The following is a 12,560-nucleotide window of genomic DNA, read 5'->3' as shown; positions in this document are numbered from 1 at the left end:
TAAAATGGTATTGAAGAAGCAGGTATTTGACTCCATACTTGTTTATTTAACAAAAACATTTTTTTTTGCGGAGCATCTGGGTAGCTCAGTCAGTTAAGCATCAAGTTAGGTTAAGCTCAGGTCATGATCTTAGGGTCCTGGAATCAAGCCGCGTGTTGGGCTCCCTGCTCTATAGGAAGCCTGCTTCTCCCTCTCCCTCTGCCTGCCGCTCCCCCTGCTTATGTTCTCTCCCAGTGTATCAAATAAAAAAATATTTATTTATTCATGCATGCATGGATGCTGAAGGCAAGAGCAGCAAATAGAAAGTTGTTACAGTAATCTTTACTGGGGGGAAATGATGGCCTAAACTCCATCATAGTGATGGGCAAGAGAGAAAATGGACTCTATCAAGAGATTTTTACGAGTTGGGATTGACAGTGTATTTGCTGATTAATTTGATGTGATCACTAATGAGGGTATTGGGAAGGAGGCAAGAATGGTGCCCCAATTTTTTACTTTCTGCCAGTGGATGGTTAGAACACTCAGATAAAGAAAATAGGAAGAACAGGGTTAATTGAAAGAAAATAATGAAAATGAGTTCAGTTTTGGTACCTATGGATATCCAGGCAGATGTTTATACAGTTCTCAAGCTTAGCAGCATGATTTAAAAGTCATATATATAAACACATGAAAAAGTAAGAAATTATACATATTTAGCTCTTTTTGGATTTACTAGTACCTGTGGGAAATAAAACAGGAAGAAATACAAGCCCTCTCAAACACTGAAATGAAGAGCTTTGGGACCAAAACATACAGCCTAGTGGGCATCCTATAGATTGGCAACCTTTGGGTCAGGTTTCCAAGTAGACTCAGTCAGATACCAACTTGGTGTCGTTACCTGGTGATTGATGTGGTAAGAACTCTAGAAAAGAGCTGTGTATGGCAGATGTTGAGGTTTGGCCATATGTTCAGATAATTTTACTCAAGCATTCTCTTTTGGCTTAAATGTTCTATATTAAGATAGTTGAAGTCTTATGAGTTAGCGATATTTATGCATATCCTAATATATATATGCATATCCTTTTATATATATATATATATATCAGTATGTCAACTATAAACTCTGGAACCCATTTTATTTTTATTTATTTAATTTGTCTCCAGAGTACTTGAGACGGCTTGGCTCAGGAGCAAGTATAATCAATACAAATAGACTATGAGGACCATGCCAAATATTTTTTAAAGTAGAAAACCAAAGCCAGAAAGGAAACACATGTACCCTTGTAAGACCTTACATAATTGCTTTAGAAGGGTTTCACATTTAGCTTTAAATTTCTTGGTGGCAAAAAAAAAAAAAAAAAAAATTCTTGGTGGCATAAACAAAATAATATTCTTAACAGAAAAGGAGAAATATATATATTCCATAAAATCAGAGCTCTTTCTAGCACTACTTTCTATTTATTTATTTATTTATTTATTTATTTATTTATTTATTTATTTTTATGATAGTCACACACAGAGACAGAGAGAGAGAGGCAGAGACATAGGCAGAGGGAGAAGCAGGCTCCATGCACTGGGAGCCCGATGTGGGATTCGATCCCGGGTCTCCAGGATCGCGCCCTGGGCCAAAGGCAGGCGCTAAACTGCTGCGCCACTCAGGGATTCCCCTAGCACTACATTCTAAGAGAAATTTCTCCAATGAGAGTCTACTTAGATTTGGTGGATAAGTTCTATAGCAAATTCAATCTCAGATTTCATATGGTCACGTCTTGTATTACCTTTGTAATGGTTAAAAACAAAATAATAACGTGGAAAAATGAATGCATGCTTCTGACAGTCCAGTTGATCCAAGGCTGCTTTTGGCTGCAGGTAATAGAAATTCTGAGATGGGCTTAAACAGTAAGGGAAGTTATTTCATACAAAAGGAAGTACAAAATTAGGCTGCCTGCATCCTAAGGTTAATTGATTTAGAGGATCCACAGTGTCATCAACAATTTTCTGTCTGTTCTGCTAGGAATAGCATCAGCTTGGTCCTAAAAGCGCTTTTCTTTATGGGCACAGGATGGATGCCAGCAGTGTTGGATCAACATGTGTCTCCGTTCACTCTGAGGGGAGAGATAGGCATTTATATTCCAATAAAGCCCTTTCTCAGATCTCATTAGCCCAAGTTGTCTTTAGGCCTGAACTAATCACTGAGATAGGTTTAGACTAATAAAATGGGCTGAAGGGATATTGGAGAGTTAGTTACAGTGCCAACCACAGATAGAATATAGCATACTTAAAGGAATCACGGATGCCATTCAAATAGTCTCCTATAAATATCACTTCTATTATATGGAATTTTTATAAGATTAGGATAGTACAAGGATTATATTTCTTAGGAGATCCTGGAGTCAAAATATCCTTAGTTGTGGATTGATGGTTGTTCCTGTACTTCAAACCAGGTAAACAAGTAGATTTATCATCCTTTGATGGAAAATAAAAGTCCTAACCATGACTTCACCCCAATAAGGCATTACCTTACTTTCGCATTGAGTTTTATTTCCTCAGGAGGATATTATATACTTTTTCCAGCATGTCAACAAATGGTTAATGAATTGCTTAAAATTCTGTACCACAGAGCATAGCTAAGGTGATTTTTGTCTAGAAAGTGTTCATAGAAGGTGGTATTGCCAGTTGCTCAACATAGTAACCCCTCATTAACATTCCTATAGAGCTTCTCATTTAGAGAGACAGAACTTCCTTGTCAACTTGGTCTAGTTAATAATGAAGTAGTTGTTACTTGTACACCTGAGGAACTAAATGATTTAGTCAGCTACATGGGGTTACCACATATGAGTAGATTAGATTTGCATAAATTTCTGATCAATATACTCTTGTTTAAATAGTTAACTGTGAGTAGCTGGATAAAAGACCAATTGTCTCATGTGTCCAGATTTGTAACAATCAATTATTTAAAAAACACACAGGATACTTATTTTTCTATTCTTCATGGCCAGGACTGTGCATCTGGTTTATTTAAGAGCAGTTTTGCATTGAGATTCAGGTTAAAAAGGAGGCCAAAAAAGCACAGCCCTAATTTAAGATTCTGAAGATGATCTGATCTCGTGGTGATATCTGCCAGCTCTGATTCATTTCTAATGTGAAGCTATGGTTCTTATGTTCACATTAATAACCAAGTATGTATAGTGAGCTCCTAAAATTTAATCTACAACAGATTCTTGTCTAAAGAGTCAAAAATCTTATCCATGATAGCTACAAGTAACGTACATTGCTTTTAGCAGAATTCTCCACAAGACGATGGATAATAACCATAATGTTATAATTATCCCTGATGTCCTATCACTTAAAACAGGGGCCTGGTAAACCTGCATGTATAGTTTGATAGTAAAGACACTAGCATGCAGTTTTAATGAACAATTCCTGTAACTAATAGTCTCTCGTGAGAAATAAGAAGTTTTTACTTTTGAAAATGTGTATGGGACGCCTGGGTGGCTCAGCGGTGAGCGTCTGCCTTCGGCTCAGGGCGTGATCCCAGAATCCGGGATTGAGTCCCACATCGGGCTCCCTGCATGGAGCCTTCTTCTTCCTCTGCCTGTGACTCTGCCTCTCTCTCTGTGTCTCTCATGAATAAATAAAATATTTTTTAAAAATGAAAATGTGGTGTAGTTTCTGCCAGACAGTAGACAAGTATCAGAACCCCCAAGTTCAGGGGCCCCTGAGTGGCTCTGTTGGTTAAGCATCTGCCTTTGGCTCGAGTTATGAGCCCAGGGTCCTGGGATCCAGCCCCCTGCTTCTCCCTCTCCCTTTCCCTCTGCTGCTTCCCCTGCTTGTATTCTCTCTCTTTTTTTTTTTTTTTTTAAGATTTTATTTATTTATTCATAGAGACACAGAGAGAGAGGCAGAGGGAGAAGCAGGCCCCATGCAGGGAGCCTGACATGGGACTCAATCCCGGGTCCCCAGGATCACACCCCGGGCTGCAGGTGGCTCTAAACCGCTGCACCACTGGGGCTGCCCTCGTGTTCTCTTTCTCAAATAAATAAAACATTTTTTTAAAAAAGAACTTTAAGGGATGCCTGGGTGGCTCAGTGGTTAAGCGTCTGCCTTCTGCTCAGGGCGTGATCCTGGGGTCCCAGGATTGAGTCCCACATTGGGCTCCCTGCAGGGAGCCTGCTTCTCCCTCTGCCTGTGTCTCTGCTTCTCTCTGTGTCTCTCATGAATGAATAAATCTTAAAAAAACAACAAAAACAACAACAACAAAACACCTTTAAATTCAGAGCAGGCCTTATTAAAACATCATGTGGCCAGAGATCTTTGTCCAGGGCCTTTAAACATTATTTAACAAATAAAATACAAATTACTCGCTAACTACTGGGATGCCTGGGTGGCTCAGAGATTGAGCATCTGTCTTCGGTTCAGGGCGTGATCCTGGAGTAACGGGATCGAGTCCTACATCGGGCTTCCTGCATGGAGCCTGCTTCTCCCTCTCCCTCTCCCTCTGCCTATGTCTCTGCCCTTCTTTTTCTGTGTGTCTCATGAATGAATAAACAAAATCTTTTTTAAAAAATTACTCACTAACCCAACACTTTGAAAAATACAGAGTGGTAAACAGCTGGCTTCTTTAATCCCTGTTCTTTCAATATCCTCACACACACACACACACCAAAAAAAGCCTCCTCTCCCCCTCCAAAGGTAGATGTATCCACTTATATCTAGATACATTATATGTATAATACTTAAATGTGCATCTTCATTTATCCATATTTTATATTTTTCAAAAATGAAAACATGGTATAAATACTTTTCTACAACTTGTTTTTGTTTCTGTCATTTAATAATCATTGACTTCTTTTTAGGTCAGTTCATGTACCCCATTCTTTCAAAAGGCAGCTATGTACAGTAGTTCATTGACTGTACCATAATTTAAGCATTTTTATTTATATTAAGGTTTTTTTCTAACTTTTCATTATTTCAAATAATGCTGCCGTGAACATTCTATAAACCAGTTTTATTCCTTTTGCTTCTATAGGTTGTAATATATGTCTTTTATTTTAATGGACACTGTCAAAGTACTCCAAAAAAGTTATACCTATAGATATCCCCATTATATGAATAGAATTATCCAGTTAAAACCTCTCCAGGACCATTGTATGCTTTCTAACTTCTTCTTCTTCTTTTTTTAAGAGAGGGAAGAGGGTGCAGAGGGAGAGAGAATCTAAAGCAGGCTCCATGCCCAATGTGGAGCCCAACACAGGGCTCGATCTCACAACCCTGAGATCATGACCTGAGCTGAAATCAAGAGCCAGACGCTGAACTGACTGAGCCACCCAGGTGCCCCTATGCTTTTTAACTTTTTTATTTTATTTTATTTTATTTTATTTTATTTTATTTTATTTTATTTTATTTTATTTTATTTTATTTTATTTTTATTTAAAGATTTTATTTATTCATGAGAGACACAGAGAGAGAGAGAGAGGCAGAGACACAGGCAGAGGGAGAAGCAGGCTCCATGCAGGGAGACTGACGTGGGACTTGATCCCGGGTCCCCAGGATCACACCCTGAGCTGAAGGTGGCACTAAACCACTGAGCCACCCGGGCTGCCCTAACTTTTTAAATAAGAATTTTATTAGGTGTTGTTCAAGAAGGTTTGGGATATTTGTCATAAGACTGTGTAGCCAAAGAAAGTTGGCTTTTTAGAGAAACATACTATAGGTAACCATATCCTAAAATTTACTTTCGGTATTGATTTGAACAGCCAGCCCCCCGTTTTCTCCTCCAGGGATTTAGTATTAAGGTTTTGGGTTTGTTTGTTTGTTTGTTTTCTTTTTTTGTACAGCAATGAGTTTTACATATGATTAGACCCTATTTTCTTCCACATAATGTCTCAGTGTCTTTTTCTTCCAGGTTTTCTTTTATTTTTTTTTTTTAACATTTATTTATTTATTTATGATAGACACACAGAGAGAGAGAGAGAGAGAGAGAGAGAGAGAGGCAGAGGGAGAAGCAGGCTCCATGCAGGGAGCCGATGCGGGACTCTATCCTGGGACTCCAGGATTGTGCCCCGGGCCAAAGGCAGGTGCCAAACTGCTGAGCCACCCAGGGATCCCCTCTTCCAGGTTTTGTTTATCAAGGGTGGGGAAGGCAAGGTCTATTTTGCTGAAACTTGGGCAGTCTAAATCCAGTCCAGTTTCTTAATAGTCTTTTGATGAGAGATAGGGAAAGACTTATTGAAGCAATCAAGAGGATCTTAGACAATAGCAGACCCTTCATTTCATCTTAGTTTTCTGTCTCTTTGATCTTAACCATTCTGGTTATCAGGGCCGGGGGCCTGACTGGCTCAGTTGGTAGAACATGCAACTCTGTATCTCAGGGTTAAGAGTTGGAGCCCTACAGTGGACATGGAGCCTACTTTTATTTTTATTTTTTTTTTAATTTTTTATTTATTTATGATAGTCACAGAGAGAGAGAGAGAGGCAGAGACACAGGCAGAGGGAGAAGCAGGCTCCATGCACCGGGAGCCCGACGTGGGATTCGATCCCGGGTCTCCAGGATCGCGCCCTGGGCCAAAGGCAGGCGCCAAACCGCTGCGCCACCCAGGGATCCCGGAGCCTACTTTTAAAAAAAGAAAAAGGGTGGTTCAGCAGTTGAACGTCTGCCTTTGGCTCAGTGCATGATCCTGGATTCCTCGGATTGAGTCCCACATTGGGCTCTTTGCATAGAACTTACTTCTCCTCCCTCTGCCTGTGTCTCTGCCTCTCTCTCTGTGTCTCTCATGAATAAATAAAATCTTTTTTAAAAAATATAACAGTGATTTGACAATTGCACATATTACGAAATGCCCACCACAAGAAGTGTTGTTATCATGCATCACTTAACCATTCTGGTTATAGACATGGGTATGTTAGGAGGAATTATGTAAAGGGTTAAAATGTAGAGAAAAGGACCACCACCAGCATGATCTCAGGTACTTAGACTGAAGTTGAAAAGCAGGAAGGTGCTCAGTATAATGTAGTTTTGTTCTTTTTAAAGATTTTATTTATTCATGAGAGACACACAGAGAGGCAGAGACACAGACAGAGGGAGAAGCAGGCTCCCCAAAAGGAGCCCGGTGTGGGACTTGATCCCAAGATCAAGCAGATGCCCAACCGCTGAGCCACTCAGGCATCCCATAACGTAGTTTATTATGTTGACTTATTATATAAATGCTATAGATATACATTTATACATGTATTGATTTTTTTGATTTAAGATTATGATATTTGGAAGAATAAATGCTCATTGTGAGCCTCCCAGTCCAACATAAAAAAAACATCACTCTGGCTAAAGCCCTGGCAGCTTATCCCACCAATTCTTATATTAGGCTTTTCTTTTCTCTTAAGTAGAAGTCAAAGTTTACAAAATAATAGCAGACATTTAGATGGACTACTATTATGGAGTGGTAGAAGGGACTTCAGCACTGAGGCTTATCATTTTTCTTACTGGGGAGCCAAATCAGGACTGGAGAGACCAAGCTCTTTTTACTTGAATACACAGAAGCATAGTGACTATTTGTGACTTCTGTCTTTCTCTCATTTTAATGTACTGTAATGTCAAAATCCGGGTGAAAACCTAACTCATTTGGGATCTTGATATTCAGAACCCCAGTCAGTACATTCTAAGAATGGAATTAGGATTACTGAGATGTGCGCTTCAGAGAGTCTCCTAGGTCTGCATTTGGCTTCCAGCCTGCTGTTTCACCTATAAAGCTGTTCACCTATGTCCCCAGAGGTGTAATACTATATTTATACAAATTACTCAGGGATTAGTGATGAATTTGCAGAAACAGGATCTTTAGATTATGAAACTCCACATAAAGGTACTTACATAGCTGATGAGAGGAATAAGCAAGGGCATTTCAGCAACTCAGAAATGTTTGTTGCATTAGAAAAATGTTTTTTTTAATTGTTTTTCAAAATGTTTTGTTTTAGGAATTGAGGTACCTAAGATGGGGATATCTATATTTATTTGGGAGTGGTTAGTAATCTATATTGAAGAAGATGGGAGATTTATTCTATAAAAAACAGTTATCAGGGTGGTTAGCAGAGCCACCTCATGGGAACATGAAAGGCATCCGGCGTTTCCCTCTATGGACACATGTACAAAATATATACAGATACAGTGGAATATTTTTTATTTATAAGATTTTATTTACTTATTTTAAAGATTTATTTATTTTAGAGGGAAAGCATGAAGGGGTAGAGGAGAGAGACTCTCAAGTGGACTTCTTACTGAACATGGAGTCCGAGGTGGGCCAGATCCCATGACCTGAGCCAAAACCAGAGTTGGCCACTTAACTGACTGCACCACCCAGGCGCCCCAAGATACTATTTATTTGTTTTAGAGAGAGAGAGAGAGAGAGAGCGCAAGAGAGAGCGAGCATGAGGGGGTTGAGAAGCAGAGGGGGAGGGAGAGATTCCTGACCTCCATTTTGTAACATTCTAGGTATCTCCAGTTATCTCAAGGAATTTTTTTTGTTAAGATTTTATTTATTCATGAGAGAGAGAGAGGCAGAGACACAGGCAGAGGGAGAAGCAGGCTCCATGCAGGGAGCCCGACATGGGACTCGATCCCAGGTCTCCAGGATCAGGCCCCAGGCTGAAGATGGCGCTAAACCGCGGAGCCCCAGGCTGCCCAATCTCAAAGAATTTATAAAATTCTATTGATTTATTTAGTTAGTTATGAGAGACACAAAAAGAGAGGCAGAGACACAGGCAGAGGGAGGAGAAGCAGGCTCATGCAAGGAGCCTGATGTGGGACTCGGTCCCTGGAATCCGGGATCACACCCTGAGCCAAAGGCAAATGCTCAACCGCTGAGCCACCCAGGCGTCCCAAAGTTTATAAAATTCTTAAGGCAAAATTAATTTTAATTTACTTAAATCTTTGAATCACATGCTATATCACACTTGTTGACACTTGCAAAAGAGTTTAGCTTATTATTCAGATCAAAATGACCTTTAAAGGGTGCTCATAAGTAAAAAGGGCTTTAAACAGAAGTGACCTTTTTTTTTACAGGTGGCTTAAGTGTAGAGAGTTATCATGCTTTAAGCAAATCAATTATTTCAAATAACAGTGCTTCAAAATAAACACTTCTGTAAGACTGAGAAAAATTCTAGGCAGTGTTTCCCAGCAGTGATTAGATGAGTTTTTATAATTTCCTAAATTAGAATTAAATACGTAAAGATTTAACAGTTACTAATTTTTAGGTATTATTATATTATTTATTTAATTTTTTTCTTCATAACTGTAAAATCCTGTAAGATTATTTATTTATTTACAGAGAGAGCGTGTGCACAAGTAGGCAGAGCTGCAGGCAGAGGGAGAGAGTGAAGCAGGCTTCCCCGCTGAGCAGGGAGACTCCGGGCTTGATCCCATCATGATCTGAGCCCAAGGCAGATGCTTAACCAACTGAGCCACCCAGGAGCCCCTGTAAAATTCTTTATAAAGTTATCCTTCTCCTAGTCTTCTTTTGATTACCAGAAATCTGAAAGTTGTTTTTTTACTTGTAACAAATTGTATCAATGAGAAGTATTTTATTATCCCTTGATGTAAGTAATTGAACTTGTTTGGTACTTATATGTACATTTTCAAGTAATTTTAGTATATGCTCTGCCGAAGCAGGCACATACATTTTCAAATAAGATTACTTTTTCCCTCGATGCTTTATATGAGCCGTGTTATGTTGTAAGTTGCTCCAGCTTTTTGTGTTTGTTTAAAGAATGTCTCCCTTTTTATGCATGTATTAACACAGTTATTTATAGGTAAAAATCAAGAGAAAGTACCTTATCATATAATCAAGTTTGTCTTCCTCTCTTTTAGGATATTTTCTTTTCTGGATGTTGTTACTTTGTGTCGCTGTGCTCAGGTCTCCAGGGTAAGAATGGTTGAGATGATTATAGGGGGACCCCTTCCTGATGCTGATGATGCTGCTATGCCTCTGTGGGAGGCAAACCATTTACTTCAGATGTTAGTTGTATGTTACATTTCAGAAGATGGTATTTTGTGCATGACATTCCCAAACCCATACAATTCTACAGTGGGATTCTATAATATATACTGTCTCTAATTTTTTTGGAAATCTTAACTATTTGTATAATGCTAACAGAAGAAACATTTTCAAGGAATAAGTATTAAAATCAAAGGGTTAGACTCTACTCAGAATTGTAATAAAATAGTGTTCATTATGTTTTCCTAGTTCATTTTATATGCACCTACACACAAAAGGCTGAAGGCTCTAATTCTGTTATTTCCCCATATTGCTTTCTTCAAAATGTAATAGCTAGAGTATAATTTACTTAAAAATTATAGGACAAACCAGATTCCATTCTCAAAGTCAGATTTTAATTTCACTTTTATTATCTATTTTTGTCAGTTGACATTGTTGTGACAAAACTGGAGCATCATAAACTTATTGGCTGCCACTAATATGAAGAATGGGTTCTGTGTTGTGAGAAAAGTGCCTTATGAACCATTCCTACTCTCTTTTGTAATACAGATATATAATGATTTACAGTGAATGAGCACATGTAATCATTTTTTAATAAACTTAAAAAATGGTTTTTTGCTTGTTCATTTAAGAAACATTTATTGAAAAGCTGCTGTATATGAGATACAGTCCTAAGTGCTAGATCTGTAACATGGTTATACCATGTTGTATTTATCTTTGTAGGTGTGTCCAGGTTTCAAATAACCAAGACTACTCCTCTAAAAAAAAAAAAAAAAAAAAACCCCACAAAACTTGCCGTAGAAAATTTACTGTGTCTTACTAACTTTAACATAATTTCTGCATCCCACAGCCATACCAAATCAGTATATCAGCTACTTTGGAAACCATCAGTAGTATTTTGATGATTTCTCTTCATGACTTTCTGACCCTTGTACATGAATGGTTGCTGTAGACATGGCTGGTACAAATGAATAGGGTTTCCTTTATATCGCCACATGAAGCTGAGGTCTTCATTGAGAAACAAAATGCCCAGACTAGTGTCTAAATCTGTTTGTTTAGGTGCAGTCTCATCTCATGGATGTTGATTTTAGTGAATTTTACTTGTTTTCACTTCAAGTTCCTCTTCCCCATTAATGTTTTTCCCCATTAATATTTTAACTTAAAGGAGAGCACAACACCAATTTTCATTAAATCTGGAGAATTAGTACATCAATAGTTATGCTATTGTTCTCTGTATTTGAAGTATGCTCCAGAAAGGAACCTGTCATTCCTAACTTTAGTCTTAGTTTGGTGTGTGTTTCCTCCTTATGGGGGAAAGTAAGGAAATGAAAAATATCAAATCAAACCAGAAGTATACTTAGCCTAAGAATCTAGTAAACATATAATCTTTGAAAGTTTTATCTCCCACAGCTAGCCATTTAAGGAACCATTAGGACCACAGAAAGAAAAGCAACATTGAGCTCTTGAGAAAACCTTAAAGATTTCCAGAATGATAACTATATTTACCCTCATACCCCTGGTCTATTTCTAGCTGTGTGATACTTACCCTGGGGCTTATGAATGTATCCACAGTTTCCTTTTTAGTATCTCAGTCTTGGCTCCATTTTTGATATGTTGTAGTAAGAAATAATATTCTAAGTTTGTACCTCTACAATAAGACTTTTGTTTACACTTTAATAGGGAAAACTTTTACAGGCTTTATCATTAAAATATGACATATAACAAATTAAGACTTATTGGAGTCATTTTTTCTAATCCTGAAAAGTTGAAATTCTTGGCTCTCTTTAGCTTAACTGAAGGAAGAAATGTGTGAGAAGTCTTAAACGTTCACTGTTATAAAATTTCTGCTGAATTGAGTTAGAGGGAGAGATGACCAATTGAAAAACATGCCTCAGTGAGCAAATTGGTAACTGAAGAGAGCATTAAGATTCTGTTGTGTATGTGGAGAAATGAGAGTTTCTTTTATAAGTCCCAGGTCAGCATATCAGTGTCAAGTCTGACCAGGTGATGCTATGGATAGCAAATATGTGTACTGAACATAGCAATATTTAGAGTACTTTACTCTTTCTGTGGTTTCACCTCATCTTGCTCCTAGTTGAACCATGGAGTAAGAGACTTGTTTTTCATCAGCAGAAGTATCTTATTTGGAGATTAGAAACTAAATCTTCCAGTTAGAAAGGAGTTTCTGGCTAGGATGCTTCACACAACCTGTCCTTTCCCAACCCCGCCCCCCAGCTGCTTGTTTCTGTATCCACTAATTTATAAGATAATCTAATTGGATAAAGTATGAATCAGAAACAAAGCAGACCTTTTGGGAGTTAATGGCGGGGAGCTGAGAAATTTTTTAGTCTATTTTAATCTTTAGTTTGAATTGTAAACTTGAATAATGCTGGGTTTCTCCCTTGAGTGACTGCTCATTTTGTCTCTTTTTCTTCAAAACAGGCCTGGAATGTTCTGGCTCTGGATGGCAGTAACTGGCAGCGAATCGACCTGTTTGATTTCCAGAGGGATATTGAGGTATAATTATGTGGTGTGTGGCCCCATTTCTCATGTTAGGATGTAATTACAGCATGGAACAGATTAGCTCCAACCATATAA

At 38.3% G+C, this 12,560-nt stretch overlaps 1 protein-coding gene across 9 annotated transcripts in view; it reads left to right on the top strand.

Moving 5' to 3' along the window:
- FBXL20 (F-box and leucine rich repeat protein 20) overlaps positions 1–12,560 on the top strand; it is a 114,890-nt gene that overhangs the window by 61,204 nt on the left and 41,126 nt on the right. For all 9 annotated transcript variants that reach the window (XM_072780381.1, XM_072780380.1, XM_072780385.1 and 6 more), the window contains 2 exons: positions 9,836–9,890; positions 12,405–12,479. In XM_072780381.1, coding sequence (XP_072636482.1) covers positions 9,836–9,890; positions 12,405–12,479 — 130 coding nt within the window. The remainder of the gene's footprint in view (positions 1–9,835; positions 9,891–12,404; positions 12,480–12,560) is intronic.

The sequence above is a fragment of the Canis lupus genome, chromosome 16, assembly GCF_048164855.1.
Source record: "Canis lupus baileyi chromosome 16, mCanLup2.hap1, whole genome shotgun sequence".
NCBI lineage: Eukaryota > Metazoa > Chordata > Mammalia > Carnivora > Canidae > Canis > Canis lupus.
Note: the sequence above shows the minus strand (reverse complement) of the source record. Positions and strands in the feature narration are given on the sequence as shown.